A 27,342-nucleotide genomic window follows, 5' to 3' on the forward strand; every position below is an offset into this window, starting at 1 on the left:
GCTACCAGGCTGGTTGTACCAGCTTCCAAATGTTTGTTTGCTGTGACTGTGTTGGTGCCTCGTGAGAGGGGCGGAGGAAAAGCATGCTGATCAACACAGGATTGGGACGTAAATGGGGGCGGGAGCAGATGCCGGTGCACTGCTTATGTTCGTGCACTGCTTACGTGCGTGTAGAACGCGAAAGGGAAAAGTACTACAAAAAGTGTGCACAAAAATATTCCCAAAAAATAGACAAAGAAACGCGCTGGATCGAAATATCAATATTTTGGTATCGATCCGCCCATCCCTACTTTTCTTTATTAAAGGGTAATAAGTTGTTATTGTTATACATTACACCATGTTGAGGAAAATCATAAAATGTTGTTCCTGTCTTGTAATCATTTTGTGTTGCTTGGGTCCAATATGAAAAATGCCTCTAAAGAGGTACAGGTTTGGTTTTGCTAAAATTACAGGTTATACTTAAAATTTAGTTAAGTTATGCAGGAAATATTTGCTAAATGTCATTTCTTTGTGTTTCAGGTCAAACTAAGTCTATAAAATAAAAAGGAAAGTGTACACACACATATATAAAAGCATTAAAAAACGCAACAATAAAGAAAAGTAGAAAATAGAATTTAAAAGTCGTGACCACAAACCCAAACTTTTGGGGAAACAGAAGTGTTTTTATATGTCAATGCGACAAAACAAACTTGGAACTACCACTTAGAACTTGGGAACAACATATGTTATACATGGCGTTATCTTTAATACATTACCACAGGTAGGTGAATCAATGAAATCTAAACATTCTCTGGAAAAACAGTATTCTAGATGTGAAAAAAGAAAAACCTAAATCATCTTGCATTTCAATATACAGTGCCCTCCATAATTATTGGCACCCCTGAAAAAGATGTGTTTTTTAGCTTCTAATAAATTTTTTTTAATTCAAATAATATGGAACCTTAATGGAAAAAAAAGAAAAATCCAGCCTTCAATACAAGTGCATTCATTCAGTGGGGAAAAAATCCCATATAAAGAAATAATTATTTGACATCAAATAATGTGTGTCACAATTATTAGCACCCCTGGTGTTAATACTTTGTACAAACCCCTTTTGCCAACAAAACAAGGTCTGGGGACTGAGATGCCAATGGGAGGAGCTTGATTGTGTGTCTGGTGAACCATTTCTGTGTAGATTTGGCCATATGTTTAGGGTCATTGTCTTGCTGAAAGATCCAGTGACGACCCATCTTCAGCTTTTGAGCAGAGGGCAACAGATTTTGATTTAAAATGTCCTGGTATTTCAAAGCATTCATGATGCCATGCACCCTAACAAGGTTCCCAGGGCCTTTGGAAGCGAAACAGCCCCACAGGCAAGGCAAGGCAAATTTATTTATATAGCACAATTCAACACAAGGCAATTCAAAGTGCTTTACATCACATGAAGACCATAAAAATCACATTTAAATCAACACAACGTAAAAACCAAGACAATTGATCGCATTTAATCACAGAATAAAGATAAATAAATAAAAATAAAACAAAAATAAAAATAAAGCAAAAACTACTACTACTAATAATCATTGAAATCAGCAATGGAGATAAGCACAAGAGGAATAGAAGGCAGGTAGGTTGAAATATATAGACAGTTATGGATATGCAGTGCCAAACAAAAGCGTTTTTAGCCCTGATTTAAGGGAGCTAACAGTTTGAGCATACTTCAGACGTTCGGGTAACTTGTTCCAGAGGTGAGGAGCATAATAACTAAATGCTGCCTCACCCTGCTTGGTTCTTGTTCTTGGAACATGCAGAAGACCCGTTCCAGACGACCTTAGGGGTCTAGATGTCTCATAGGAATCTAACAAGTCAAGCATGTATTTTGGTCCAAGGCCATTAAGTGTTTTGTAGACGAGCAGTAGTATTTTATAGTCTATCCTTTGACTCACTGGAAGCCAGTGTAGCGATTTCAAAACCGGTGTAATGTGGTCTAGCTTCCTTGTATTTGTGAGGACTCTGGCTGCAGCATTCTGTACTAGCTGCAGCTTCCTGACTGATTTTTTATCAAGACCTGTAAATATACCGTTGCAGTAGTCCAATCTGCTGAAAATGAATGCATGCATAAGTTTTTCCATGTCTTGTTGAGTCAGAAGCCCCTTAATTCTGGTTATATTTTTTAGGTGGTAATAAGCGGATTTAGTGACGGACTTTAGATGGCTATCAAATTATAGGTCTGAGTCAATAATTACGCCAAGGTTTCTGACTTGATTTGTAGCTGTAAGTGACATTGTGCTAAGTTGGCTGCTTATCTTTGACCTTTCCTTTTTTGGCCCAAAAATGATCACCTCTGTCTTCTCTACATTTAACTGGAGAAAATTCTGGCACATCCATTCATTGATTTGACGAATGCATTTACTCAGGGAGACTAAGGGACTATAATCATGTGGGGACACAGAAATGTACAGTTGTGTGTCAGCTGCATAGGCGTGATAGGAGATGTCATACTGTTCCATTATCTGAGCTAACGGAAGCATATAGATGTTAAATAAGAGTGGTCCAAGAATTGACCCTTGAGGGACTCCACACGTGAATTTGGTTCGTTCTGACTGATAGTTTCCAATTGACACAAAGAAATCTCTATCATGTAAATAGGATGTGAACCACTGAAGAATAGTGTCAGTAAGCCCTACCCACTGTTCCAATCTGCTGAGTAGTATGTTGTGATCAACCGTGTCAAATGCGGCGCTGAGATCCAATAGTAGCAGAACAGATGATTTGCCTGCATCGGTATTCCGACGAATATCATTTAGGACTTTGATAAGCACGGTCTCGGTGCTGTGTTGTGGCCGAAATCCAGACTGAAATGAGTTAAAAAGATTGTTTTGCATCATAAAAGTCACTGACAGCATCACTGACCCACCCCCATACTTCACAATGGGTATGAGGTGCTTTTCAGCATGCGCATCTTTTGTGGCACGCCAGACCCACTTAGAGTGTTTGTTGCCAAAAAGCTCAATCTTGGTCTCACACAAAAATACACACGTCTCAGGCTTCAACTGGGACCGTGTGCTTTGGTCAGATGAGGTTGGATTTTTCTCTTTTTTTCCATTAAGGGCCCATATTATTTGAATAAAAAAAAATATTAGAAGCTAAAAAACAAATCTTTTTCAAGGGTTCCAATAATTATGGAGGGCACTGTAAAGGTCTATTTCCCGTGCTCATGCTAACAGAAACATAGGTTCATCTCACAACATGGGAAAGTTCCCTTCTGCGTTAAGAGTTTACATAGGTTTCATTTGTCGCCTGACCACTCCAAATGTAAAACTAGCACTTACATATTATGTCATAATGCAATGACATAATCAAACAAGTACTTCGATACGAGATTTTATCCATTTTTCCATAAATGTCGCAATTACCGCTGTCAGTTCCATTGCAAACCACTACAGCCCTGCTTGTACTTGGAACTACTCACGCCCTACATGAAACACATGACCACCTGTGGCGAGAACAAAGAGTATTGTAACCCTCTTTCCACAGCCCCGAGTTTATCAAAATGTGTGAACCACTTTCAGTCTCACCTTTACGATGCCGTTTAGGAACAGCAGGGATTGGGATGTCATTCTTTAGTGGAACTCCCCTCCAGTAGTTGATATTAAAGACGAAATTCCACGGCTGAGGCACACCATACTTACCTGAAGCAGACACATAATCATCCACTAAAGCAAATTTTGCCATAAAATACTGTATAATTCTTGTTGATATAGCTAGAAAGCAAAAATAAATATTCATTAGTCAAAATGTTGATCGTACTCTTTTCTATTGTGATGGCAAACATGATGACAATTTAACAACAACTGATCAACCATGTCTAGTTCCAGTAAGGGTTAAGTTGACATTTACCCGATTACATTCATTTGAGTAACTTTTTTAGCAAAATGTACTCCTACCACCTTTACCACACCATATTTTTTATTTGTATAGATTTGTGAAGAAGAAACACTACCCTAACTACAATTACACTGAAAAAAATAACTAGTGTGATTTACATATAAAATCTTTGTAACAATTGGCACTTACTTTTATCAAGTTTTACTGCTGGAAGATTAAGTTCAGTTCACTTTCCGCAATCAATTCAATTTTCTTACTCCTGAACTTAATGTTTTCTGAACTATCAAGTAAATGTTACTTTGTTGTAGTTAGTTAGTGTATGTGAAATCTAACTCAAGAAATTAAGGAAAATAACTTGTTTTATTTCCAGGAGCAGAACTTTAAGCTATATGAAAATATTATGTAAACCCAAACTAGCTGTAACATTTACTCAAATGAAACAAATTAGTATATTTTAATGTTTTTTCTCATGATTTCTACACATAATTGGCTCTATTAAATTAGATATAATGTTTCTATTTTAGTATAAAGATACTACCCGGGAAAATTAGAACATTACGTAAAAGTTTGTTTTACGTAAAAGGTCTTTTTTAAAGTACAAGACCTCATCAAAAAAATCCAAAGAAATAAATGTTTGAAACCGGTAAGGTCAAGACAATAAAACCATTAAAAAATACTAGCAAATCTAGATTAGGATATACTTATTTTAGAGAGTGCATTTTTTAAATGAAGAAAAAATCAGTAAATATTTATTCTTTTACATATTATTGTGTCAGTATTATTACAGTCAATTTAATACAATTTACAATACCCAAAAGTCATTTTTTTCAATGCATCCCTTCATGCAGTCTGAGTGACATAGATTGATTTGTGGTAGGTTTTTTTTTTTTAAATAAAAATATTGAATTGTAAAAAAATTTCAAATAATAAGGATGAACAGTAATACCCTGCATGATGGGAAAAAAATGAGGTATTTGTATCCCCGAGAAAATCAGTGCTAAAATTTAGTGCAGAAGCCTTTGTTTGCAATTACAGAGGTCAGACGCTTTCTGTAGTTCTTCACCAGGTTTTCACATATGGAAAAAGGGATTTTGGCCCATTCCTCCACACAAATCTTCTCTAGATCTGTCTGGTTTTGTGGTTGTCGTTGAGAAACATGTTTCAGCTCAGATTTTCTATTAGATTGAGATCTGGAGACTGGCTAGGCCACTCCAGAACTTTGATATGCTTTTTACGCAGCGACTGATTGGTCAGCTTGGCTGTGGCTTCAGATCATTGTTTTGTTGGTAGATCCAGCCACGACTCATCTTCAATTCTCTGACTGAGGGAAGGAGGTTGTGGCTCAAAATCTGACCATACATTTTACCATTCGTCCTCTGCTTTATAAAGTGCAGTCGTCCTGTCCCCTTTGCCAAAAAGCAGCCCCAAAGCATGAGGCTTCCGCCCCAATACTTCACAGTGGGGATGGTGTTTTTGGGATTGTACTCCTACTTCTGTAACCTTCTTTATCCTCCACACACGACGAGTAAGGTTTGCACCAAAAACTTCTATTTTGGTCTCATCTGACCACATGACTTTCTCCCATGACCCCTCTGCATCATTCAGATGGTCCGTGGCAAACTTCAGACGGGCCTTCACATGTACTGGCTTCAACAGGGGAACCTTCTGAGCAATGCATGATTTTAAACCATTGGACCGTAGTGTTCTACTTTGAAAATGTGCATCCAGCTCTCTTCAGGTCATTGACCAGCTCTTGCCGTACAGTTCTACGCAGAGGTGTCGTGTCCCATTAGGCAAACCAGGCAATTGCCTAGGGCCCCCAGCCAGCAGAGGCCCCCAGAGAGCCAATAGATTTAAGCACACGCAGCTTTACTGCACTGTTGCAGCGACAAGTGTAGGGAGTGTTTCAAAACCATGGAATCATTTGGCAGATTATCTAACGATTCTGTTATCAATCCCAATCAGCACTAATCATATCACGTAGATTATACATATTTAAGAAAGTCCAATCTGCTATTTTTACCACATGATTGTTTAAAGACTGGCTCACCAAGTACTCTTTGGTAAGTCCTTGCCGAGTTGTTTTACGTTGATTTTCACAGGCCACCTCATTATTAATGTCACTACTTGAAGAAATGGTGCTTTTTTTTTTTTTTCTCCCCAAAAGTCTATTAATGGGTCTATCGCAGGGGTCCCAGCCCTTTTTTGCACCACGGTCCGGTGTGATTTGGGTCTTTTTTTTTTACGGACAGGTGTTCTGTCCAATTTTGCACCCTTATTAAGTTTTGCTCCCAAAGCTTTTGTGGCGGTGAAAAAAGCCCTCTTTTATTTTCAATTGGACTCTCAATGTTATACAACGGTGCTACAAAACTATTTACATGATAAACATACATGTGCAACACGAAAATGGCGTAAATTAATGCTTCACGACATGGCGAAGTCGTTAAGTGAGAGAGCTGCGAGCAGTTGTTGTGTGCTGTTATCATGGCAAAGGTAAGTTAATATTCCTTTCTTTAAAGAAAGTTTGTTGTGTGTACTTTGGAATCGCTGCATTCGCGGTCATTTTTAACATTACACGCATGCCAAATTTGTCAGAACACCGGCAATGTGCGGCAGAAAAATACAGCAAATATGAAATAACATTTGTTTTTAGCCCGGCCGTGTTAAGTGCAGGGAAAATACAACTCACCCGCTGAATCAGTGGGAGGCCTGAGTTTGTTCCGTTGAGACGAGATGGTCCCGAGATGGGAGAGTGAGAGAAGCTAGCTTCACAAATATACGATGTTGGAAATTGAAGCACAGTTTTAAGTGCGCTCCCAGCGATGTCAGGATATTCCGAAATGACTTTAATCCAGAACCTCAATAAAGTTGTTGTCTCAAATGTGCGTTTAAGTTCGCCATGATTTGCGATCCCTACAAGCTGATATTCCTGTTGCACAGACATGCTCGAATCACTCGGTTTATTCACAAACGTGTCACGAATCCACTCCTTCGCATTTCGTGGGTCTTTTGTGACAGGGAAGTAGCATAGATTTTGTTTTCTTCAAGGTTGTAGGCTCATGTTCTGGCGCGTAAGGTTCCCTTTTCTCCGTAAAAAATCTGTCCAAACACGTCTGTTTTTCAGTTTTTTTTTTCCAGTGTGGGGGCTAATTATTTCTGGGAAAAAATGTGATGGGTTACGACTCCTTTCATACGTTATTATCGAGGCCAAGTGCACATACAGTGCCCTCCATAATTATTAGCACCCCTGGTAAATATTTTTTTTTTAATTCAAATAATATGGGACCTTAATGGAAAAAAAAGAGAAAAATCACACCTTCAATACAAGTGCATTCATTCAGTGTGGATAAAATCCCACATAAAGAAATAATTATTTGACATCAAATAATGTTTGTCACAATTATTAGCACCCCTGGTGTTAATACTTTGTACAACCCCCTTTTGCCAAAATAACAAGGTCTAGGGACTGAGATGGCCATGGGAGGAGTTTGATTTTGTGTCTGGTGAACCATTTCTGTGTAGATTTGGCCATATGTTTAGAGTCATTGTCTTGCTGAAAGACCCAGTGACGACCCATCTTCAGCTTTCGGGCAGAGGGCAACAGATTTTGATTAAAAATGTCCTGGTATTTCAAAGCATTCATGATGCCATGCACAGGTTCCCAGGGCCTTTGAAGCGAAAAAGCCCCACAGCATCACTGACCCACCCCCATACTTTACAGTGGGTATGAGGTGCTTTTCAGCATGCGCATCTTTCGTGGCATGCCAGACCCACTGAGAGTGTTTGGTTCCAAAAAGCTCAATCTGGGTTTCATCTGACCAAAGCACACGGTCCCAGGCTTCAACTAGGAGCGTGTGCTTTGGTCCCATATTATTTGAATAAAAAATAAATAAATTAGAAGCTAAAAAAAACACATCTTTACCAGGGGTGCCAATAATTATGGAGGGCACTGTAGATATACAAAACAAGATGGACTGCTAACAGTCCAATAAATGCATTTCTATGACGACCTCCTATCCTGTAGTTGTATATTATAGAGTAGAAAGGGATATTGGTGTGTTAAGCGGCACAGGCCAAAGTCAACTGGCCAGAATGCAGTCATTCATAAATTATTTATTATTTCTGCGTGGCCCGATACCAAATGCGCCGTGGACCGGTCGTTGGGAACCCCTGGTCTATCATATTCCTCGTCGAATATTCTATAAGAAAAATACAGCATATATGCATCTAAAATAATCCTAAACGATTTTATTAGCAATTTTAATACTCCTTTTAGCAAGGTTCCTTGGGTATGCATATGTTCCCATAGCAACCAGTCCTGTTATTGTCCTATGTCACAAGCGCTGCGTTTTCTGGGAGCGAGAATAGGTGTATGCATTTCAAGCAGAGGACGGCCACCTGCTAGACTCAGAGGATTAATCTGTGCGTCCATGAACGAATGTCAGTATTTCCTCTTCATGCCATAAAGTTCTTATGATAAGTTAGAGCCATTATCAGCGCGACCGTTTCGTGTTTTTCCTGTTACGTCGGCTGGTTGCTCCCGCTCGTTCTCGCTGGGTCGAGGAGAGCGTTCTTCTCATTATATTCGCGTTGCCCATTTGTGTTACGAGGGAATGTGTTAGTTTAGCATCTTCAAATGATGTTGTACATCCATATGACTGTAAAGTGCTTAGTTTTCGCCACTTTTATGGCCAAGATAACCGCACGTGCACGCACTCGCACCCCCCACCTTTGTGTTCATTATACCAGGGGTTCTTAACCTTTCTGACCCTGAGGCCCATTTTTTTCAGTACAATGTGGCCCAGGGCCCATTAAATATTATTTTAATATAAATTATTTATTATTAGTAATTATATTATATTATATATTATTTAATATATATACACTGTATAGGTTTATAATTATCTCACTCTTGGTTTGATTTGTATTCAATTCAATTCAATTCAATAAACCAAATCCACTTACAGTTTACCAAGCAAAAACCTTGTCAAATAAAATGACATCATAAAATATGATCATCACAAAGACTTTTATTGAACATGTCAATGTTAACGCCAAGGTTAAACATGTCATGAATCAATCAATTCAGGCTTATTAATGAAAAAAGACCAACAATTGGATTTTACTTAAAAATAATAAAAAAGGAAGGACTCAGAATAAAATTAAATAATATATATAGACATATAAATCAATTAATAAAAAGATGGTGATGAAATCGATACATTCAAAATAATGTTTTTTAAGTAAAATAAATAAACTGTAAATAAAATTGAAATAAAGTCCAAATGAAACTATATTTGTGCATGGTAGAACCAGAAGAATATTTATATCTGTAACATATGTACAATAACAATAATAACAACAATTATACAACTTCCTTTTTATCTTCACCTCTTAATGAGACACTTGGGCCTGCCTCTGATTCATGGCACAAATCAATAAATTCAGGCTTAATATAATAAAAAAGACCAATAATTAGATTTTACTTATATAAAAAAGGAAGGACTCAGAATAAAAATAAATATATACACATAAAATCAATCAATAAAAAGGTGGTGATAAAATAAATACGTTCAAAATATATATATTTTTTAAATAAAATGTAAATAAAATTGAAATAAAGTGCAAATGAAACTATATTTGTGCATGGTAGAACCAGAAGAATAGTTATATCTGTAACATAAGAACAATAATAACAATTATACAACTTTTTTTTTCTTCAACCTTTTTATCTTCACCTGCTTTACCTTCACCTTTATCTTCACCTTTTAAGACCCTTTTTTAGACACTTGGGCCTGCCTCTGAGACACAATCAGATCCAGTCTGGGTGGAATGGGGGAAAGGCTCACTCTCAGAGTAGCCTCCGCTATATAAATAAATTTGCCTTGCCTTGCCTTGCCTTACTTTGTGCCACACGTCTGGCTACGAGGTAGCTAGCTTTCAGTGCACTTTTAGAGCTGCCAGTCAGTGACACGATCGATCTTTTCTGCATCTGCAGCCCATCTTCTTTTCTCCTGAAAAATTCCACCGGCTTTCCCACAAGCGTTGGATGCTTGGTCTCTAGGTGCCGCTGTAGTTTTGACGGCTTAAGTGCTTCGTTAGACAGCGTTAACCCACACTCCACACACTGGGCTCTCGGCACTGCCTCGCTACCTCCGTTCACGAAGCCGTACTTAATGAAGTCGGGATTGTACTTGCGCAAAAATTTACTTTTTGGCGGGGGGGTCGTCTTCATTTTTTTGTTTTAAATATTTCTCCATCTTGTTTGTTTACAGCTAGATGAGTGACTTCTCCTTATTTATGGACCTGGTTAAAGTAACAACTGACTGATGCATTAGCGCCACTACATGGTCGGGAGTTGTTATTGCGTCCCGCGGCCCACACGTATAAAGCAGATTTTTTTTGCAGCCCACTAGGTGGCGCTCGGGGCCCAAGTTTGGGCTGCGGCCCTATGGTTAAGAATCACTGCATTATACTGCGCGTGTATGTATGTGTGTCACGTGACTCAGAGTGAGAGTGGCCGGCAATCTGGCCTTTTTTTAATTACCTGGTCTTTCCTTTGGAAAGATCAGGTAGTGTGATTCTACAACTTCTGATTCTAGCCACCCTATATGTTATTCTGTTTTTTTTTTGAATGGGAATCCTTCGGCGCGCTGCGCAGCCCGAACCGCTTGACCAATCGGCACCATTCAAGTACCGACACGTCCGGAACTTTTGCGCGACGCAGGGACTTTTGAGTCCCCGAAAAATTTTCCATTTGCCCGTAAACGGCAATTTTCCGAAAAAAAAAAGCAATTTTCAAAATGTATCTAGTCCTACAATTTTTTACCAAATTGCATAATTTAGGTATCAAAAATTCCGGGACGGTGAGGGGCATAAAAGTTGTATACAGAATTTGGAAAAAATTTACGGTTCCCCAGAAATTTGACAAAAACTTGCCCATTCATTTTTAATGAGAAAAAAAAAGTTTCAAAATGTATCTAGTCCTACAATTTTTCACCAAATCACACAATTTGGGCATCAAAAATTCCAGGACGGGGAGGGGAATAAAGGTTATTAACACAATTTGGAAAAAATATACGCTCCCCCGGAAATTTGCCGAAAAGCTGCCCATTCATTTTTAATGGGAAAAAAAGACAAGTTTTAAATTGTTACTAGTCCGTCAATTTTTGACGACAACACACAAGATGGGCGTCAAAAATTCCGGGATGGCAAGGGGCATAAAAGTGACAATGAAAATTTTTTTGATAAAATGTACGGTTTCCCGGCAATTTGCCAAAAACTGGCCCATTCATTTTTTATGGGAAAGAAAGAAAAGTTTCAAAATGTATCTAGTCCTTCAATTTTTGACCAAATCACACAATTTGGGCATCCAAAATTCCGTGACGGTGAGGGGCATAAAAGTTGTATACAGAATTTTGATAAAAATTACGGTCCCCCAGAAATTTGCCAAAAACTGTCCCATTCATTTCTAATGAGAACATATCCCATTCACTTACAATGGGATTTTTTCCAATTGAATTTTTTACATTGCATTGATGCCATTGACGGCCATGCATGTCGAATCTATTGATGCCAGTGTACTTGGATTCAATTGACTTTATGGATGTCCATGCCATTGACGGCCATGGACGTCCAAAATGTTTCCCATTCATTTTCAATGGGGAAAAAACTAAATTTCCCCAAATCAACAGATGATGACCAGATATCAATAGGACCTGTCCCCCAAACATCCCTGACTCCATTGACGCTTATAGGGGGTGCTGCCATTGACGTCCATGGATGTCCAAATTTTTTCTCATTCATTTTCAATGGGAAATGTTTTTTTTTCCCCACAATCAACACAAAATAACCTCTAGGACGTGTCCCCCAAACTTCTCCAATTCCACTGACGCTTATGAAGGGTGCCGCCATGGACGGCCATGGACGTCCAAATTTCCCATTCATTTTCTAATGGCATTTCAGCATGTTTTTACATTTTATTGATGCCAATGTACTTGGATTCCATTGAAGCCTATGAAAGTTGATACCATTGACGTCCATGGACGTCCAAATTTTTTCCCGTTCATTTTCAATGGGAACATTTTTTTTCCCCCAAATCAACAGAAAATGACTAGATATCAATAGGACGTGTCCCCCAGATGTCCACGATTGCATTGACGCTTATGGAGGGTGATGCCATTGACGTCCATGGACGTCCAAATTTTTCCCATTCATTTTCAATGGGAATTTTTTTTTTCCCGAAAATCAACAGATAATGACCAGATATCAATAGGACATGTCCCCCAAACTTCCCCAATTCCATTGACGCTTATTAAGGGTGCCGCCATTGGCGGCCATGGTTGTCCAAATTTCCCATTCATTTCTAATGGGATTTAATTTGTTTAATGCCATTGATAGGCATGTTTGTCCATTCTATTGATAGCCTTGGGCGGGGCTACGATCTGTATAGCCACACAGGAAAGACCAGGTGTAATTTCTCCAGAAATTGCAGTTTCTAGTTAAATATGCTATTGCTCCAAGTCCAACTGTCCCCCTGACTTGCACACGCTCGAAGGGCCCCATGTTGCTTGTTGCCTGGGGCCCCCGGGGACCCTTGCTACAACTCTGGTTCTAGGCCGAGCCCTCACTTTCCTCACCAAGAGTGATGCCCTACGAGAAGAGATTTTACATGAAGCAGCATAACAAGGTAGATTACCAGTCATGTTTAGCCTTTTCCATTTTCTAACATTTGCTGTAACTGTTGATTTTTTCTCACCAAGCTGCTTTTCAATTGTCTCATAGCCTTTTCCAGCTTCGTGGAGCTCAACAATTTTTTTTCTCTGGTGTCTTTGGTCTTCCCTATGGTAGCAGTTGGACCCACTAACAATCGGCTTTTGGAGGCAGTGGGAAAGGTGCAGCGACCCGCCTCGACCCGTGTCAATCAACCCGCCAAGCGACCCGCGTTAAAATCACCTCGGCTCTGATCGTCATGCAGTGTGAAAGCAAAACCCCGGGTCAACAGTCAACACCCTAATCTACGTGGTGACGTAGGCTCTTACGTGATGCGTCATAACAACGTGCCAGTCGCCTCCCATTTAACACGCCCCACAACCGTAGTTACACGACTCCTTTCAATTTCAAACCAAAATTCACGTCGCCTACGTTGCCTCAATACAAGCAGAGTGTTGATCCTTTGCTGCATTTCCACCATTTTGAGGGCAGTAAAAAGCATGAAAACAGAGAACACAAACGGAAAGGAGGCTTCCATTTTGCTCCGCATTGTTTACTTCCTTGAACTGAATGAATTCGGTCGCAATTGTCGACGTGCATCTTAGCGTGGTGACGTCACGTAACCTTACACACGGCTGAAGAGGGGTGGAGGGTTAGGCGGGCGAAAAAAAGAAAAAAAAAGACCCGGCTTTTTTTGTCAATGGGAAAGGTGCCAAATGCCAATTGCTAGTGGGTTGCATCAGCTTGGAAAACACGCGCGTTGATCCACTAGTTTCAGTGGGAAAGGTGCATTTGAGTGTCATAATTATTGCTGATTCTCAGGGATACAAATACTTATGAACCCAAGTAAATTTCAAATAAATTATTTAAAAACTATACAATGTGATTGCTGGATTTTTAAAAAAAAAAAATTTTCGATGATATCTCTATGAGCGGAAATGCATCGACGATTTAAATTTCAGACCTCTATTTTCTAAGTGGGTGAACTAGCACAAATATCAAGGGGTGCAAACACTTCTGCTCCTTGCAGTATATAAACGTGTATAATTGAATCATACCTGGGAACACGGCTTCAATGTACCAGGCTGCTGTAGCATAGATGAAGGCGTCCACATAAAGCATTGCTATACATGTATGGAAGTTGTATGCATCTCCATCACCAAACTGAAAATTGGACCATTGGACCCCCTCGCCTGTCACCTCAGCATTATTGATATGCACCAAACCAAAAGAAAAGGCCACAGTACACAGAAAGCTCTGAAAAAAGAAGGTTGCAATGATATGTTAAGAAACAAAATTGACTGGCAAAAATATCCAAGCAAGTACATCTCATTGCATTGAGAAGGTAAAAATTACATTCACTTACAGCCAAAAATTTAGTGGTACTGGGGAGGTTTTGCTGTAAAAACAATGGTATATATGCAAGTATTGAGAAAAAGTATATGACCGCCCCACATGCGGTAGCCATGGTAGGATTGGAGAACAAAGTACTGATGAGAAAACACAGCATAATAGATGCAGATGCAAATGAAATCAGCAAAATAAATACGACCATCCAATTGCTGCGTGGCAGGATGTTACCCAACTGGAGAAAAGAAAAGGGAAAAACATTACAAAATTTCAAAATAAATCATTATTAGGCACTAAGAAATATGATTTGAAAATGTATTTTATTAGTCCAGTGTTTTTCAGCCGCATAACCTGCGGAAGCTGCAGCGCTGCTTCTGATGTGCTAAAGAAAACCATCCACCGTCATTATTATTTCATCATTCGGTGAAAATAGTGAAGTTCACCTAATTATTAGGTGAAAGACGATTTTCTATTGCACACCAGACACCAAGCCACAGCGCTGTTGTTAAGTACGATTTTCTTAACAACGGAAATGGTTAAAGTAATTAGCAGTGATAAAATTGAAAATTTTTTAAAAAATTTCTTTTATGAAATAGTTCTCACAGTTCTGCGATCAAGGGTTCAACTTCAGCTTTCCTATTTGGAGTTGTACTTGCCTTAAATATAATTAAAATTATTACTGTACTCAGCAGGTAAGGCACAAGACTGGTGATGAACCAGCTGAGCCACAGTGTTCTTGTTTTCAGTCCCATAATTTTCATGGTTTCTTTCAGACAGGCTTCTTTCTCATGAACCAAGTCATTAATTGTCACTGCGAAATTAACCATCCAAAGGAATACAATGGAATATGGAAGGAAATCAAAAACATGAAAAATCCTGTGGGAACAAAATTTTGTTTTAGATGGTGAAAGCATTGTCCAAATAATATGCATTTTACAAGAAATAACACTTGACACAGTATACAGTGGAGTAAATAAGTATTTAGTCAACCACCAATTGTGCAAGTTCTCCTACTTAAAAAGATTAGAGAGGCATTTAATTGTCAATACGGGTATACCTCAACCACAAGAGACAGAATGTGGGGAAAAAACAGAAAATCACATTGTTTGATTTTTAAAGATTTTTTTCCAAATTAGTGTGGAAAATAAGTATTTGGTCACCTACAAACAAGCAAGATTTCTGGCTGTCAAAGAGGTCTATCTTCTTCTAAAGAGGTCTAACGAGGCTCCGCTCGTTGACTGTATTAATAGCACCTGTTTTAACTCATTATCGGTATATAAGACACCTGTCCAAACTCCAGTCAGTCACACTCCAAATTCCACTATGGCCAAGACCAAAGAGCTGTTGAAGGACACCAGAGACAAAATTGTAGACCTGCACCAGGCTGGGAAGACTGAATCTACAATAGATAAAACACTTGGTGTAAAAAAATCAACTGTGGGAGCAATTATTAGAAAATGGAAGACATACAAGACCACTGATAATCTCCCTCGATCTGGGGCTCCATGCAAGATCTCATCCCGTGGCGTCAAAATGATAACAAGAACAGTGGGCAAAAATTCCAGAACCACACGGGGTGACCTAGTGAAGGACCTAAAGAGAGCTGGGACCACAGTAACAAAGGCTACTATCAGTAACACAATGCGCTGCCAGGGACTCAAATCCTGCACTGCCAGACGTGGTCCCCCTGCTGAAGCCAGTACACGTCCAGGCCCGTCTGCAGTTCACTAGAGAGTATTTGGATGATCCAGAAGAGGACTGGGAGAATGTGTTATGTTCAGATGGAACCAAAATAGAACTTTTTGGTAGAAACACAGGTTCTCGTGTTTGAATACTGAAATGCATCCAAAGAACACGATACCCAATGTGAAGCATGGGGGTGGAAACATCATGCTTTGCATGGACCAGGACGATTGATTTGTGTAAAGGAAAGAATGAATGGGGCCATGATGATGGCCTAGCCAGGCTCCAGATCTCAACCCCATAGAAAATCTGTGGAGGGAGTTGAAAGTCCGTGTTGCCCAACGACAGCCCCAAAACATCACTGCTCTAGAGGAGATCTGCATGGAGGAATGGGCCAAATACCAGCAACAGTGTGTGAAAAGCTTGTGAAGACTTACAGAAAATGTTTGGCTTCTGTTATTGCCAACAAACGGTAAATACAAAGTATTGAGATGAACTTTTGGTATTAACCAAATACTTATTTTCCACCATGATTTGCAAATAAATTCTTTAAAAATCAAACAATGTGATTTTCTTTTTTTTTCTTTTTTCCACATTCTGTCTCTCATGGTTGAGGTTTACCCATGTTGACAATTACAGGCCTCTCTAATATTTTCAAGTGGAAGAACTTACACAATTAACACAATTAGTGGTTGACTAAATACTTATTTGCCCCACTGCAAATACGTATATCTGTAGGAATGAGAATGAAATACAATAGACTGAACAGCCGGAACAATTTGAACGCTTGCACAATCTTTTGAGATTCAAGACAAAAGCCGTGTGAAAATTGCAGTGCACTTTATGGTTAGCATATTCAGCTTTTGTTGACACAAAAATTCAAACCCAAAGGATACCTTTGTCCATAATAGTGACTGTGTAGCTAACTGGCAGTAGGAAAATATTAAAACTCTAATAATAAGGGTGAACATTTCTATTGTCAATGGGGCCTATGACACGGTGACGCTCCAGCAAAAACAACAGAACACGACCCATTTCATTTTTGCATTTACATGGTAACGTCTCAATTCGAACGATGACGAACTTCCGCGTGAAGACATGTAGTATTCATGCCAGCCCCTAGGGGGCAGTGCAGTTTTACAACTCGACAGCCAATGATGCACTTCCTTGACAACAACCTCCTCAGACCGGAAGACAACACCTGCCCACTCCAATCAATGGTGTCCTCTCGGTTTTTTATTTTGCTTCAAAAGGTACAACACACGAACATAAAGTATTTGAATTCAAAATATTATAAAAAGAGTAGATAAAAGTCGACATTCCACCATGTTCAATGTTTAATAACAGCGACTTCGCATGCCCAAAGTTTCCTAGTGTGAGTGCTGACGTCATCGGCGCGAGAGCATTCCATTCATATGGTCGCGGAGCAAGCCCCGCGTCCCACTTTGGAAGTTGGAATCAAAAGTTTGCATCTTCGCCTTACCTTTTCGCCGTCACCATGTAAAGGCGAGGCCATTCCGCAACACAATCGTTGCGTCTCGGTGTCACCATGTAAACGGCCCTTATATCTTACCATTGAGAAAACACTTTTTCAGTCGAAGCCCGGCATGGTAGCTGTTCTATACTAGTACACCCACAAGGATAAACGTTGGCTTTTGATTTGTAAAGATACAATTCTTGTCTTGAATCTCAGACTGTCATTGACTTTCAGCTCAAAACAGAAGTCCTGAATAATTTGGGTTCAAATATCAACATTCTTAACTATGACACTGAAGGACTTACGTGTTACTAAATGAATAACAGGTGTATGGCATTTTCTCAACGTAGACTCCAATGTTTCGTGTTTTGTTTATCATTTTTTTAATCAAGGCCATCTCCACCATGTACTGAAGACGCACAAAGCCAGTTGAAAGGTAGCCACCTTCATCAAGTATACCAGGCCACCAGAAACTGGAGAAAATCAGCATAACAAACAGAAAATAACCAACATAATCAATCAGCTCTGATATATATATATATATTTTTTTTAATTCAAATTAGCTCCGCCTTTACTTTGCAGATTTCGATTATCGTGGGGTGGGGATGGATCACTGTACACCAGTTTTCAAATGTGGAGATAAGGATTCTCATTAAGAACTACAAATGCTCTTCAATGGCCGCCAATTATGGCCGCTCCTTTAATAAATGACTTTGTTAATTCCTTGTCCGTCCATTCATCCGTCCATCCATCCTCTACTAAGCCAACACACCATCAGGTGGTGATCAGTTGACAACTCTGGCTCTCTTTTCATCCAAATGTCCAAAACATGCGGCCGCAACTCCGATGACACGACTACAAAGTTGATCATCGACCTGCGGGCTAAAGTGTCCTGATGACAAATGCACATATGGACAGCCCTATGTTTGAACATGGTGTTCGTTATCGACAAACCATGACAAGCGCAGAAGTCCAATAACAGAACACCACTCGGGTTCTGATCATGGGAGCCGTTCCTCCCAATCATGCCCCTCCAGGTCTCACTGTCATTGCCCACGTGAGCGTTGAAGTCCCCCAGGAGAACGAGGGGGCACACTCCAGCACACCCTCCAAGAACTCCAAAAAGGGTGGGTACTCTGACCTGCTGTTCGGTGCATAAGCACAAACAACTGTCAGGACGTGTACCCCACCCGAAGGCGGAGGGAGGCTACCCTCTCGTCTACCGGGGTAAACCCTAATGGGCTCCAAACGATTACCACAGATTATGTAGTAGTCATTTTATATCTGGTAAGATGCATTTAATATATATTTAGAGGGTTTTGGGCTGACAACCACAATTAAGATCATTGCTAGGCTAATCGCCATATAAACCATATAAACATTAAAAGCCCTAACTCCATTGACAAACGACATGAAATACATTAGACTTGACAGTGGATGTTAGCAATAACAAAAGATTTTGAATTGAAAATTTCGTAACTCACCTTTCCAAGCACAAGATAGATTCCTGCCGAATTTTCGTGGACGAGGACCTGTTTCACCCAACCAGCAACGAAGTATTTATAAGCCTCCAAGCACTTAAAGTTTTTCAAACTTTCGTGAGAATAGGCTGATTTTGTGTGGACAAGATAGTTGTACAGTTCAGGGTAGCTAGCAGATGTCAGGCAAATACGGCGGAGACAGCGGGTCGAAAAACATCGATTTAGGTATCAAATATGGATCTGGCGAATGGATAAACTGAAGCTTTTCCACATAACACCTTTTATGCAACGCATCAAGTGAGTTTACGGCATCCGAAAGCACCGGGTCTTCCATGAAATGCATTATAAATTGCTCGATCAATTGAGACCATTGATAATACAGACACAAAATGACGGACAAGTGGGCTGAACCATACAGCGAGCACGTGATTTTGTGACGTCGGTGGGTAGGGTCTATATCTAGTCGGAAGTTCTCTGTCCCGCACACCAGCTCAGGCTCCTTCCCTGCTAGAGGGGTGACATTCCACATCCCAAGAGTTAGCTTCTGTAGCTGGGGTCGGACCACCAAGGCCCCCGCCTTAGGCTGCTGCCCGCTCCCTACAAACCCAACCCTTTTAGCCCCTCCCACAGGTGGTGAGGCCATGGGATGGGGGACCTACGTTTGTTTTTCGGGCTGAGCCGGACTGGGCCCCATGGGAACAGGCCTGGGCACCAGACGCTCGCCTTCAAGCCCCACCTCCAGGCCTGGCTCCCGAGGGGGGCCCCGGTAACGCAAAGGTAATACGTACACATCATTTTCCTTCATCGTCATAAGGGGTCTTTGGAGTCATGCTTTGTCTAGTCCCTCACCTCCTTGTCCATACTAATGTAAAGTATTATTTGCCGTTGATACCAACTTGTTTTTCTATGAATAGCAAGTTAGTGAAAAAAAAAAACGCATGGTTAAATACAAATAACATTGTGTTCTTATCACATAAAAAAATACATTAAACAAATCTGCCAAAAAATTATGGAGAAAACATTGATGAAACCCGATCCACAAAATTCCTGAAGATGTACATCAGTGAATTCCTTATCAATGATCTTAACAATCAACCTGTAGAAATATTAGTCGAGAACCCGCATGCCTTCTATTTCAGAGAAGGACTATACTCTGGATCACTAATTTAATAGATAGACTCCTGCAACCCTCGGGATGAATGAATGAATGGTCAACATATCTATTGTCAAATTCACATTAGCAACAAAAGGCTACTTCATCCTGGCATGGTAAACATTCAACCAATTCATCTAAGAAAGCGGGAGTTAAGCTGCGGCTTCACGATCCTTTATGTATCAAACCTACTTTTGTGCAATACCACTCAGGTGCAGTGCTTTTCTATCACCTACCTACCTAAAATCGTAGATAATATGACTGGTGATTAAGCTGCTGTCCATTCGGATCTTGTAGGTGACATCAGAGGGAAGCAAATCAGTAGCAGAATCGGGAAGCTCAAATACCACTCCTGCCCAAAACTGATCACCCCTCTGGAGCTCCTGAGCCCTACTAATCAGCTGATCTTCATTTGTACACCCCTCCAATTTCTCCAGAAAACACTGTTGTAAATAGAAGCAGATGTCAGCCATGCACTTTTACTCAGTGAATAAACTAAAACTTGTCTTGGAATAGACCTCAGTGAGTTTGTCAAGAATAGTGATGGTGTCGTTGAGTATCTGGTAAACTGATTCTGGAGAAATGTCACCTTTTGGTTTCAATATTTCCTCCAAGACCAACCACTTCTTTTTAAAGTTCTTGAAGATCTGCAGGTCTTCAAAAATCTTGTTCACATTGAAATGACAGACATATTGTGTAAGGTTTAATACATGCATTCAAATTCTTCAGTCGTCTCACGTAGCTAGCTGAATGCACGATTAAAGAGCACAAGCATTTGCCTCTTACAATTCAAAATTCTCTATAGTTTACCGTATTCATAACACTCCGAACAACAGGCGTGTCTGGTGTGTAAAGCAGATTTCCCACGGGCTGACCTTTGCCTTTAAAAAGCATGAAAATTAATTAGATTTTAGAAAAATTAGTACAAACATGTTCACTCTTTATTTAATGTTCACTCTTTATTTAATGCTTGTTAAGGCATGTTAAGAAAAAGATCGTCTCCTCCGCCCAAATGCATGATGGGAAGTTGGGCAACCATGACTGTCAATAGTGGCTGCAAATGGTATACAATATGTTCTGCGTTGTGTTCAATTAAGCGTGTTATTTAATGCTTTATCTTGCTGTGTTCTTTATCCTCTTCCTTTTTGATGTAATATGTGTGTTATAAATTCCTCACCTATTCCTCACACTGGTCTGGACTGAATTAACAATGAGATGGCTCTAAAAAAGATGGGGAGTTTACCACTTTCAAGGCTTAGACTTGGGGGGGGCGGGGTGGCTGATGGATCGCTGAGTTGTATTGATAAGAACTGCAATTATTCATTCTATCCCTGCAATGCCTGTGTTTCCCCAATAGATGACATACAGACCAATGGTATCCTTTTGTGCGATTGTAGTCTGGCAAGCCTCTTCCTTTTTTTGAAAAGAAATTTGACTGTCCAATTAAATTAGTTTATTCACTGTAACGTGAGTGGGTGAGATCCCTCTGCAGTGGCTTAAGCTTGGCTTATGCTTCTGCATCATCGATGAGCATTTTAAGTTCTGCATAGAAGTGATGCACTGCGCTGTAGTGCGCCACCCAGTCACTGAGGGATGTATCCTTATCTTTGTGGGGTTTTGCTAGCTTCTGCGGGGCATCACATCATATCAGATAGACCGATTATCGGCCCCGATATTTGGAAATTTGACATCAGTATAGGCCGTTTTTTTAATCCGACCGACTGATATGAAAAAAATAGATTTAAAGTGAGGAGACACAAAAAAGCATATTTATTCCATATTACACGCGGCATTTTATGCTCCTGAATTAAATGGGCCGCTTGGATGTGTGCAGAAGCGATTGGAACATTAAGGACATTTTTTGAATCCCGCACTTCGAAAACTAGAGACTTCCGGCCACGGGCTCGGATTGAGACAGAAGGCGGATGTGATGTGAATGGGTGAGATCATCTGCACTATACAGCCATACTGTTGTATGAGAAGGACTGCGGATTCATCTGACTTTGCAGATTGATTCGTTTATTGCAAACATCACGCCAGCCCAGTGTGCTCCAGGCTTTTGTTCCTACACCAGGGAGAATGGTGTGAGCCTTTTTGGGTTTGAAAAAGATCCTGTTCACCGCAAAGAATTGGCAAAACAAGTCTGACAATCGAGGGACCATTGGACGGACGAGGAAGTGAATAAGCTACGTGGGATCGTGGCACACGTTTTAATAAAGAGGTGGCTTGTATTTTGTGGGTGACAATGCTCCTTGTCCACCAAGAAGGCATGCGAGCCCGTACTCGGGAAACCACACGTTCAAGTCTCCAGTTCTCGATTGTGTCGAGATTTCCACCCACTGCGGCCCTCTTCGCATTCCCGCCGATAGAACACTATCCTCGGCTTGGGCCCGAGGAGCACCTCACCCTCGTCTCCAGTTCACGATTGTGTCGAGCCTCCGCCCCCTCGGCTCTCTTTACGTGCCCGCCTATAGAGCGCTATCCTGGGCTTGGGCCCGGGGAGCCAACCGCTCGTGTCCATTTCCCAATTGTGTCGAGATTTCCACCCCACTCAGCCCTCTTCACTTGCCTGCCTAAAGAGTTCTATACTCGGCTTGGGCTCCGGCAGCCACACACTCCGACATTGGCCGGTTTGTCCACCGAGGATGCGCCGTTTTAAGCATTCATTCCCCTGCTGCAATCCCCAGCACTTCCTGCCTGCTGGGGCCGCAGCAGGGGAACGATGAGCCGAAACTTGCTCGCTGCCGGGGGCTGGCCAATCGGTGAAGCCAATCACTCCCACCGCTGTGTGTGACATTAGTCGGGATAGTTTTGTGTGATTTTTTTTTACTTTCGAAAGGCGAGGAAGAGACTTGGTAAACATGTTGCCTAGCTCTTAGTCTCCGAGTCCCCACAGAGTAATGACAGAGTAATTCCAGTGGCATAATATACCGTTCGGAAGGTTTAAGTCAGCAGTTTTGACCATTATGCTGTAATTTAGCCCAGTCGTACTGAACAAGTGCATTTTTAATATTTCATATTCCATTTAGCACAAGACTGTTATTCGTCATGACCATACAATTTAATTAGCAATTTGGGAGAAATACTTAGCTACAAAGAATATCTTATAAAAATATTGGAGAGCTAAAAACAATGATAACATTTTGCGGTCTGCTCTCTGTCGCCTTTTTCTCGTTCTGAGTCTTTCTCCTCCAAATACGACTCAACATATATGGCTGTATGTCACATACTTCCTCTGGATTGACAATATTGTTTGAAAAATCCACACCTGAACTACAATCGCTGAAAAACACTTCACCCTCCATTAGGCTCAATGCTAAATCCGCTGAAATCACTCATTGTCTGACGTCATCACCCAGCTGGAGGCGCCAGAGCGCTATAATGATAGGAGGAGTTAAACATCCAAATTGTTGTATATAGTGGAACCGTCTCAAAATATGATTTTAATTCCAATAATAATGCTACTTAAGATTTTTTATGGTGTAACATGCCCTTTAAAACTGGGTTATTTTGGCTAAGATGCAGCCTGATGCATTATTATTCAACTTTACAAGATATATGTTTCTAAGTCAAGGAAATTCAAGGACTTCTGGAGCTATTATTTTCTATTTGTGTGATTCAATAAACATGCTTTATGCATTTCAATGAAGTTCAGTGTTTGCATTATTCCATTTTTTACCCCAATTTTTACTATTACTGCAAATGAATATCGGCTCCCAAAATCGCTTATCAGCCCCTCTAACATAATATTTGGTATCGGTCCTGAAAAACTCATATCCGTCGATCTCTAATACATAGCACTCCTTGGTTAATTTGATGTCAGGGACCAAGCAGCTGATATCGAGTTGAACTCACCGAAATAGAAAAAGAATTGTTTTTACTTCAAATGTTAAACGCAGGAGAACCAGTTGAGACACAGTACAAGTATGCCCAACTTGTTCATCCACCGAGTAGCATTGACGAACAGATGCACTTTGGATATTTTAGGATGTCAGCGGGCAGATTTTGACGATCCTCGCCGGATTCAACGTCTAATATCTCACCAGCAAACACACAACATGGCATGAAAGTAAAATGAAAGCAATGATATTTTGTGTGGACCACACAAAATCACAGTCATTGCTGTTCACGTAGCAACACTTCACCGCGACACGTAGTCAGGATTTTTGGGAGACAGGTCAGGCTAGAGTTTAGGGTCCAAGAAGGGTACACTGTCAACGGTGTAGCCTCGACGCAGAAGCACAACAAGCTCCATGGTTCTCTCCAAGCGCTCGTGGGCGATCTCCATCACATCCAGGGGCACGCTCTACTCATTCTCCCTGCCCTACGAGCACCCAAAGCCTGATACAAATCTCAGAAACACGAAGGAAATTTATCATTTTTCATACTACGCCCCCCTTAGTTGACAAAACTTCCTTCATCATTAAAGCAACATACACTGCAATATACAGTGTAATAAAGCAATGATCATTAGCAGCAGTATAACAATTGTCCAAAGTAGTATTGTTCAATGTATAGACCAAGGTTTTATCCTGCACTGGGTGCAATCAAAATGAAATGTAGAATGGAGCAGCAAACTTCACTTCAGTAAATTGTAACATCAAAACTTGTCAATTAGAGTAACAAAACAAGATCTCTCGACTTCACAGTATTTAGTCATCTGGAATAAGTACAGTGGTACCTCTACATAAAAACTTCATTCGTTCAAGGACCTTGTTTGTAAGTCAAAATGGTCGTATGTCGAGCAGGATTTTCCCATAAGAATACATTATAATTCCAATAATTCGTTCCACAGCCCGAAAACCTACACTGAATCCTTAATAAATACTGCTGGTAATAGAGATGTCCCGATCCGATATTTGGATCGGATCGGACGCCGATATGGGCAAAAAAATACGCATTGGTATCGGATCGGCCGACACGGAAAAATTCAGATCCGGACTTCTGATCCAGTTTTTTTGATTGTCCGGTCCGGGTTTTCCAGCGCACCGAGTTACATAATCCATTCCAGTTTTTGCTTCGGTTTACCTAAAATCCAGTCCACATTGTACGGCACACCTTCAACACATTACATTACCGTCTCCCAAATTACCGAGAGACTTTATCGGTAAAAATGTCAGCTGTGTTGGATCATTTCACCTTAAAGGACAACAAAGACGAAGAGGTTTAATACAACCAACCTAATCAAGCATTTAGCGAAATACCACCATGAGGAGTATGTTAAGAAAACTGAAGACAGAAAGATCCTACGCAACTGACACTGGCAGAAACTTTTGCTATGCGTGACAAACTGGCACTCGACAGTCCCAAAGCCCAGGGAATAACAAGAGTCATTGCCAAAGAATTCATTCTGGATGACGAGCCATTATCTCTCGCGAGTAAAGCCGCACCATCCAACACTTAGAACCACGGTAGAACATGAACCAAGGTACAACATGCCTAGCCATCATTACATCCTTGAGCTATTCGGCCATGGAAGCATCGAGAACGATTCACAAACATCCAAATTCCGATTATTGAAATATGTCAAGTAAAGCGGAGCTAATACACAGCGCGGTCTTCGGGACGCAATGAGAAATGGATCGCGCGTCCCGAGAATATGATGAGAGCATGCTTGTCATTGACCCGGGTAATGCCAATGCTCGACTCACGACTTTAGCTCAACTCATGCCGCTGGATAAAAAACACAAGAATACCTGACTGCTGCGACAAACTACGTCAACATCGTTTTACTGTAGATATTAGATGTCATATGTATATAGAAGTAGATGCAAAATGACAGACTCGATGGCGGTAGCAACATTGAAGTATGGACAACTAGATGCATTAGTAAACAGCTGCCATCTTAAAGCAGGAGACTTCCCTAGGCTGTTGTGAACCTTCCAAGCGAACCTAATTAACTTTTTATCTAAAATACTCCTAAATCGGCAAAATATTGACTTGAATCTATCTTCAAAACAGTTTTAAATCTTTCACATGTCGAAAGTAGACAGAAGGGAAATTATGGAATAACGGGAGCAATTTTAACAACTTTAACAGTTGATTCGCAAAATTAAATGAATTGAATGTAGTTTAAAGCTGCTGATACAGAATGGGAACTTGAGTATTTTATTTACTGTTTTAAAATGTTAACTTGATACTGAAATAGTCGTTTATTTAAACCTGAGAGACTTTGTATACAATTATTGTAACTAATGCACGAAACATTAAAAGCATCTAATAACTTGGGGGTTTTGTGGGATTTTCCACTGAGGTTGTTTGTGTGTTTTGCTTTTTTAAGACAGTTTACAATATTATTTCCACGTTTTACTGACTGACTATGCCATTTCTGTTTGTCATTTATAATGTTTTGTGTTTGTCACTGAATAAACAGGTCAGTTTCTTGTTACCAACCGTTGTGTGTTATTCAAACTCACCTAATTCAGCTGGCTAGTTGTTATCAAGAGTACTAAAATCCTTTTCAACATCTGACAACTAAGTAAGGAGGCTAAATGACTTTAAACTTTAACACATGCTCAGATAGGCTGGTATCGGTATCGGCCAATATCGGTATCGGATTGGAAGTGCAAAACAATATCGGTATCGGATCGGAAGTGCAAAAACCTGGATCGGGACATCCCTAGCTGGTAATACTGCTGCAAATAGCAATTACACAGAACAAAACAGATAAGTCATGTATAAAAATCTGAATAATATAATAATACTAATAATACCTGTAATAATGTAACGAATCAGGCTCTAATGTCGCAGATGTATTTTTGCGTGTACCTGAACGCACTGCGTGGCTGACGCATCAGAGTCAGAGAGACTTTTTACTTTCACTTTTCATGTTCTGTTGTTGAGTTCAGCTGCGACAGACAATGGGTATGTTCACAACATTCACAAGTTCTGAAATAAATGATTAAAAACCTGACAACGCTGGTGATTTCTTTGGCTATATAAAAAGTGTCCCCTCAACTTATAAAGAGATCTTAGACCGCCTTAAGGCTGTATTGTCGAGACAGTTCACAGACGCGCACACCACGCCCATATTTTTCTATCATTATCACCTTTATCCTTTTTTTCACCACCTGCACTAAAATTGTTGGAACCCATGTTATTTCTCTCACAAGAGAATCCGCTGCGCGTCCGTCTGGTGAGAAAACAAACTACGGCGCTATCATAAACAGTAGTATTTAGAGCATGTCGTCGGATGTAGAAACAAACGGCGAGTCAAAATTTTACATCGGATGTTGAAAAGATCACGTGTCGAAGCGATCGTATGTCAAGGTACCACTGTATGCTTCAACTTCAACATTCCAACAGTCGTAAACAGCTTTCCTCCACATCAACATTTTCACAATATATTCAACTATTGTACGTCCTTAAGCCAGGCACGCTTCAATTTTACTGTAGTAGGCCTATCTATGACTGGCTTGCCTATTGATTGATGAACTAAATCCGGCCCTTGAATAGGAGTTGGGCAGACAACGGGAACAGGACCTGTCTATCACGCTTTCTGGATCCAAACGAACACGAAGAATTCCATGTATGTCCATCCTCTCGCACATACAGCGGGGCAAATAAGTATTTAGTCAACCACCAATTGTGCAAGTTCTCCTACTTGAAAAGAATAGAGA

The 27,342-nt window shown here is 40.3% G+C and overlaps 1 protein-coding gene across 13 annotated transcripts in view; it reads right to left on the bottom strand.

Annotated features, from left to right (window-relative positions):
- Window positions 1–27,342, bottom strand: part of LOC130917366 (phospholipid-transporting ATPase ABCA1-like) — a 321,379-nt gene that overhangs the window by 175,243 nt on the left and 118,794 nt on the right. For 7 of the 13 annotated variants that reach the window (XM_057838765.1, XM_057838739.1, XM_057838700.1 and 4 more), the window contains 8 exons: window positions 20,534–20,604; window positions 20,242–20,388; window positions 19,964–20,166; window positions 17,395–17,562; window positions 14,586–14,805; window positions 13,946–14,164; window positions 13,638–13,836; window positions 3,558–3,671 (listed from right to left, as the gene is read on the bottom strand). In XM_057838765.1, coding sequence (XP_057694748.1) covers window positions 3,558–3,671; window positions 13,638–13,836; window positions 13,946–14,164; window positions 14,586–14,805; window positions 17,395–17,562; window positions 19,964–20,166; window positions 20,242–20,388; window positions 20,534–20,604 — 1,341 coding nt within the window. Of the gene's footprint in view, window positions 1–3,557; window positions 3,672–13,637; window positions 13,837–13,945; window positions 14,165–14,585; window positions 14,806–17,394; window positions 17,563–17,861; window positions 18,098–19,963; window positions 20,167–20,241; window positions 20,389–20,533; window positions 20,605–27,342 lie in introns of those variants that run through there. The other 6 variants (XM_057838793.1, XM_057838783.1, XM_057838715.1 and 3 more) reach the window with 5 other exon arrangements.

Source organism: Corythoichthys intestinalis, chromosome 1, assembly GCF_030265065.1.
Source record: "Corythoichthys intestinalis isolate RoL2023-P3 chromosome 1, ASM3026506v1, whole genome shotgun sequence".
Classification (NCBI taxonomy): Eukaryota; Metazoa; Chordata; class Actinopteri; order Syngnathiformes; family Syngnathidae; genus Corythoichthys; species Corythoichthys intestinalis.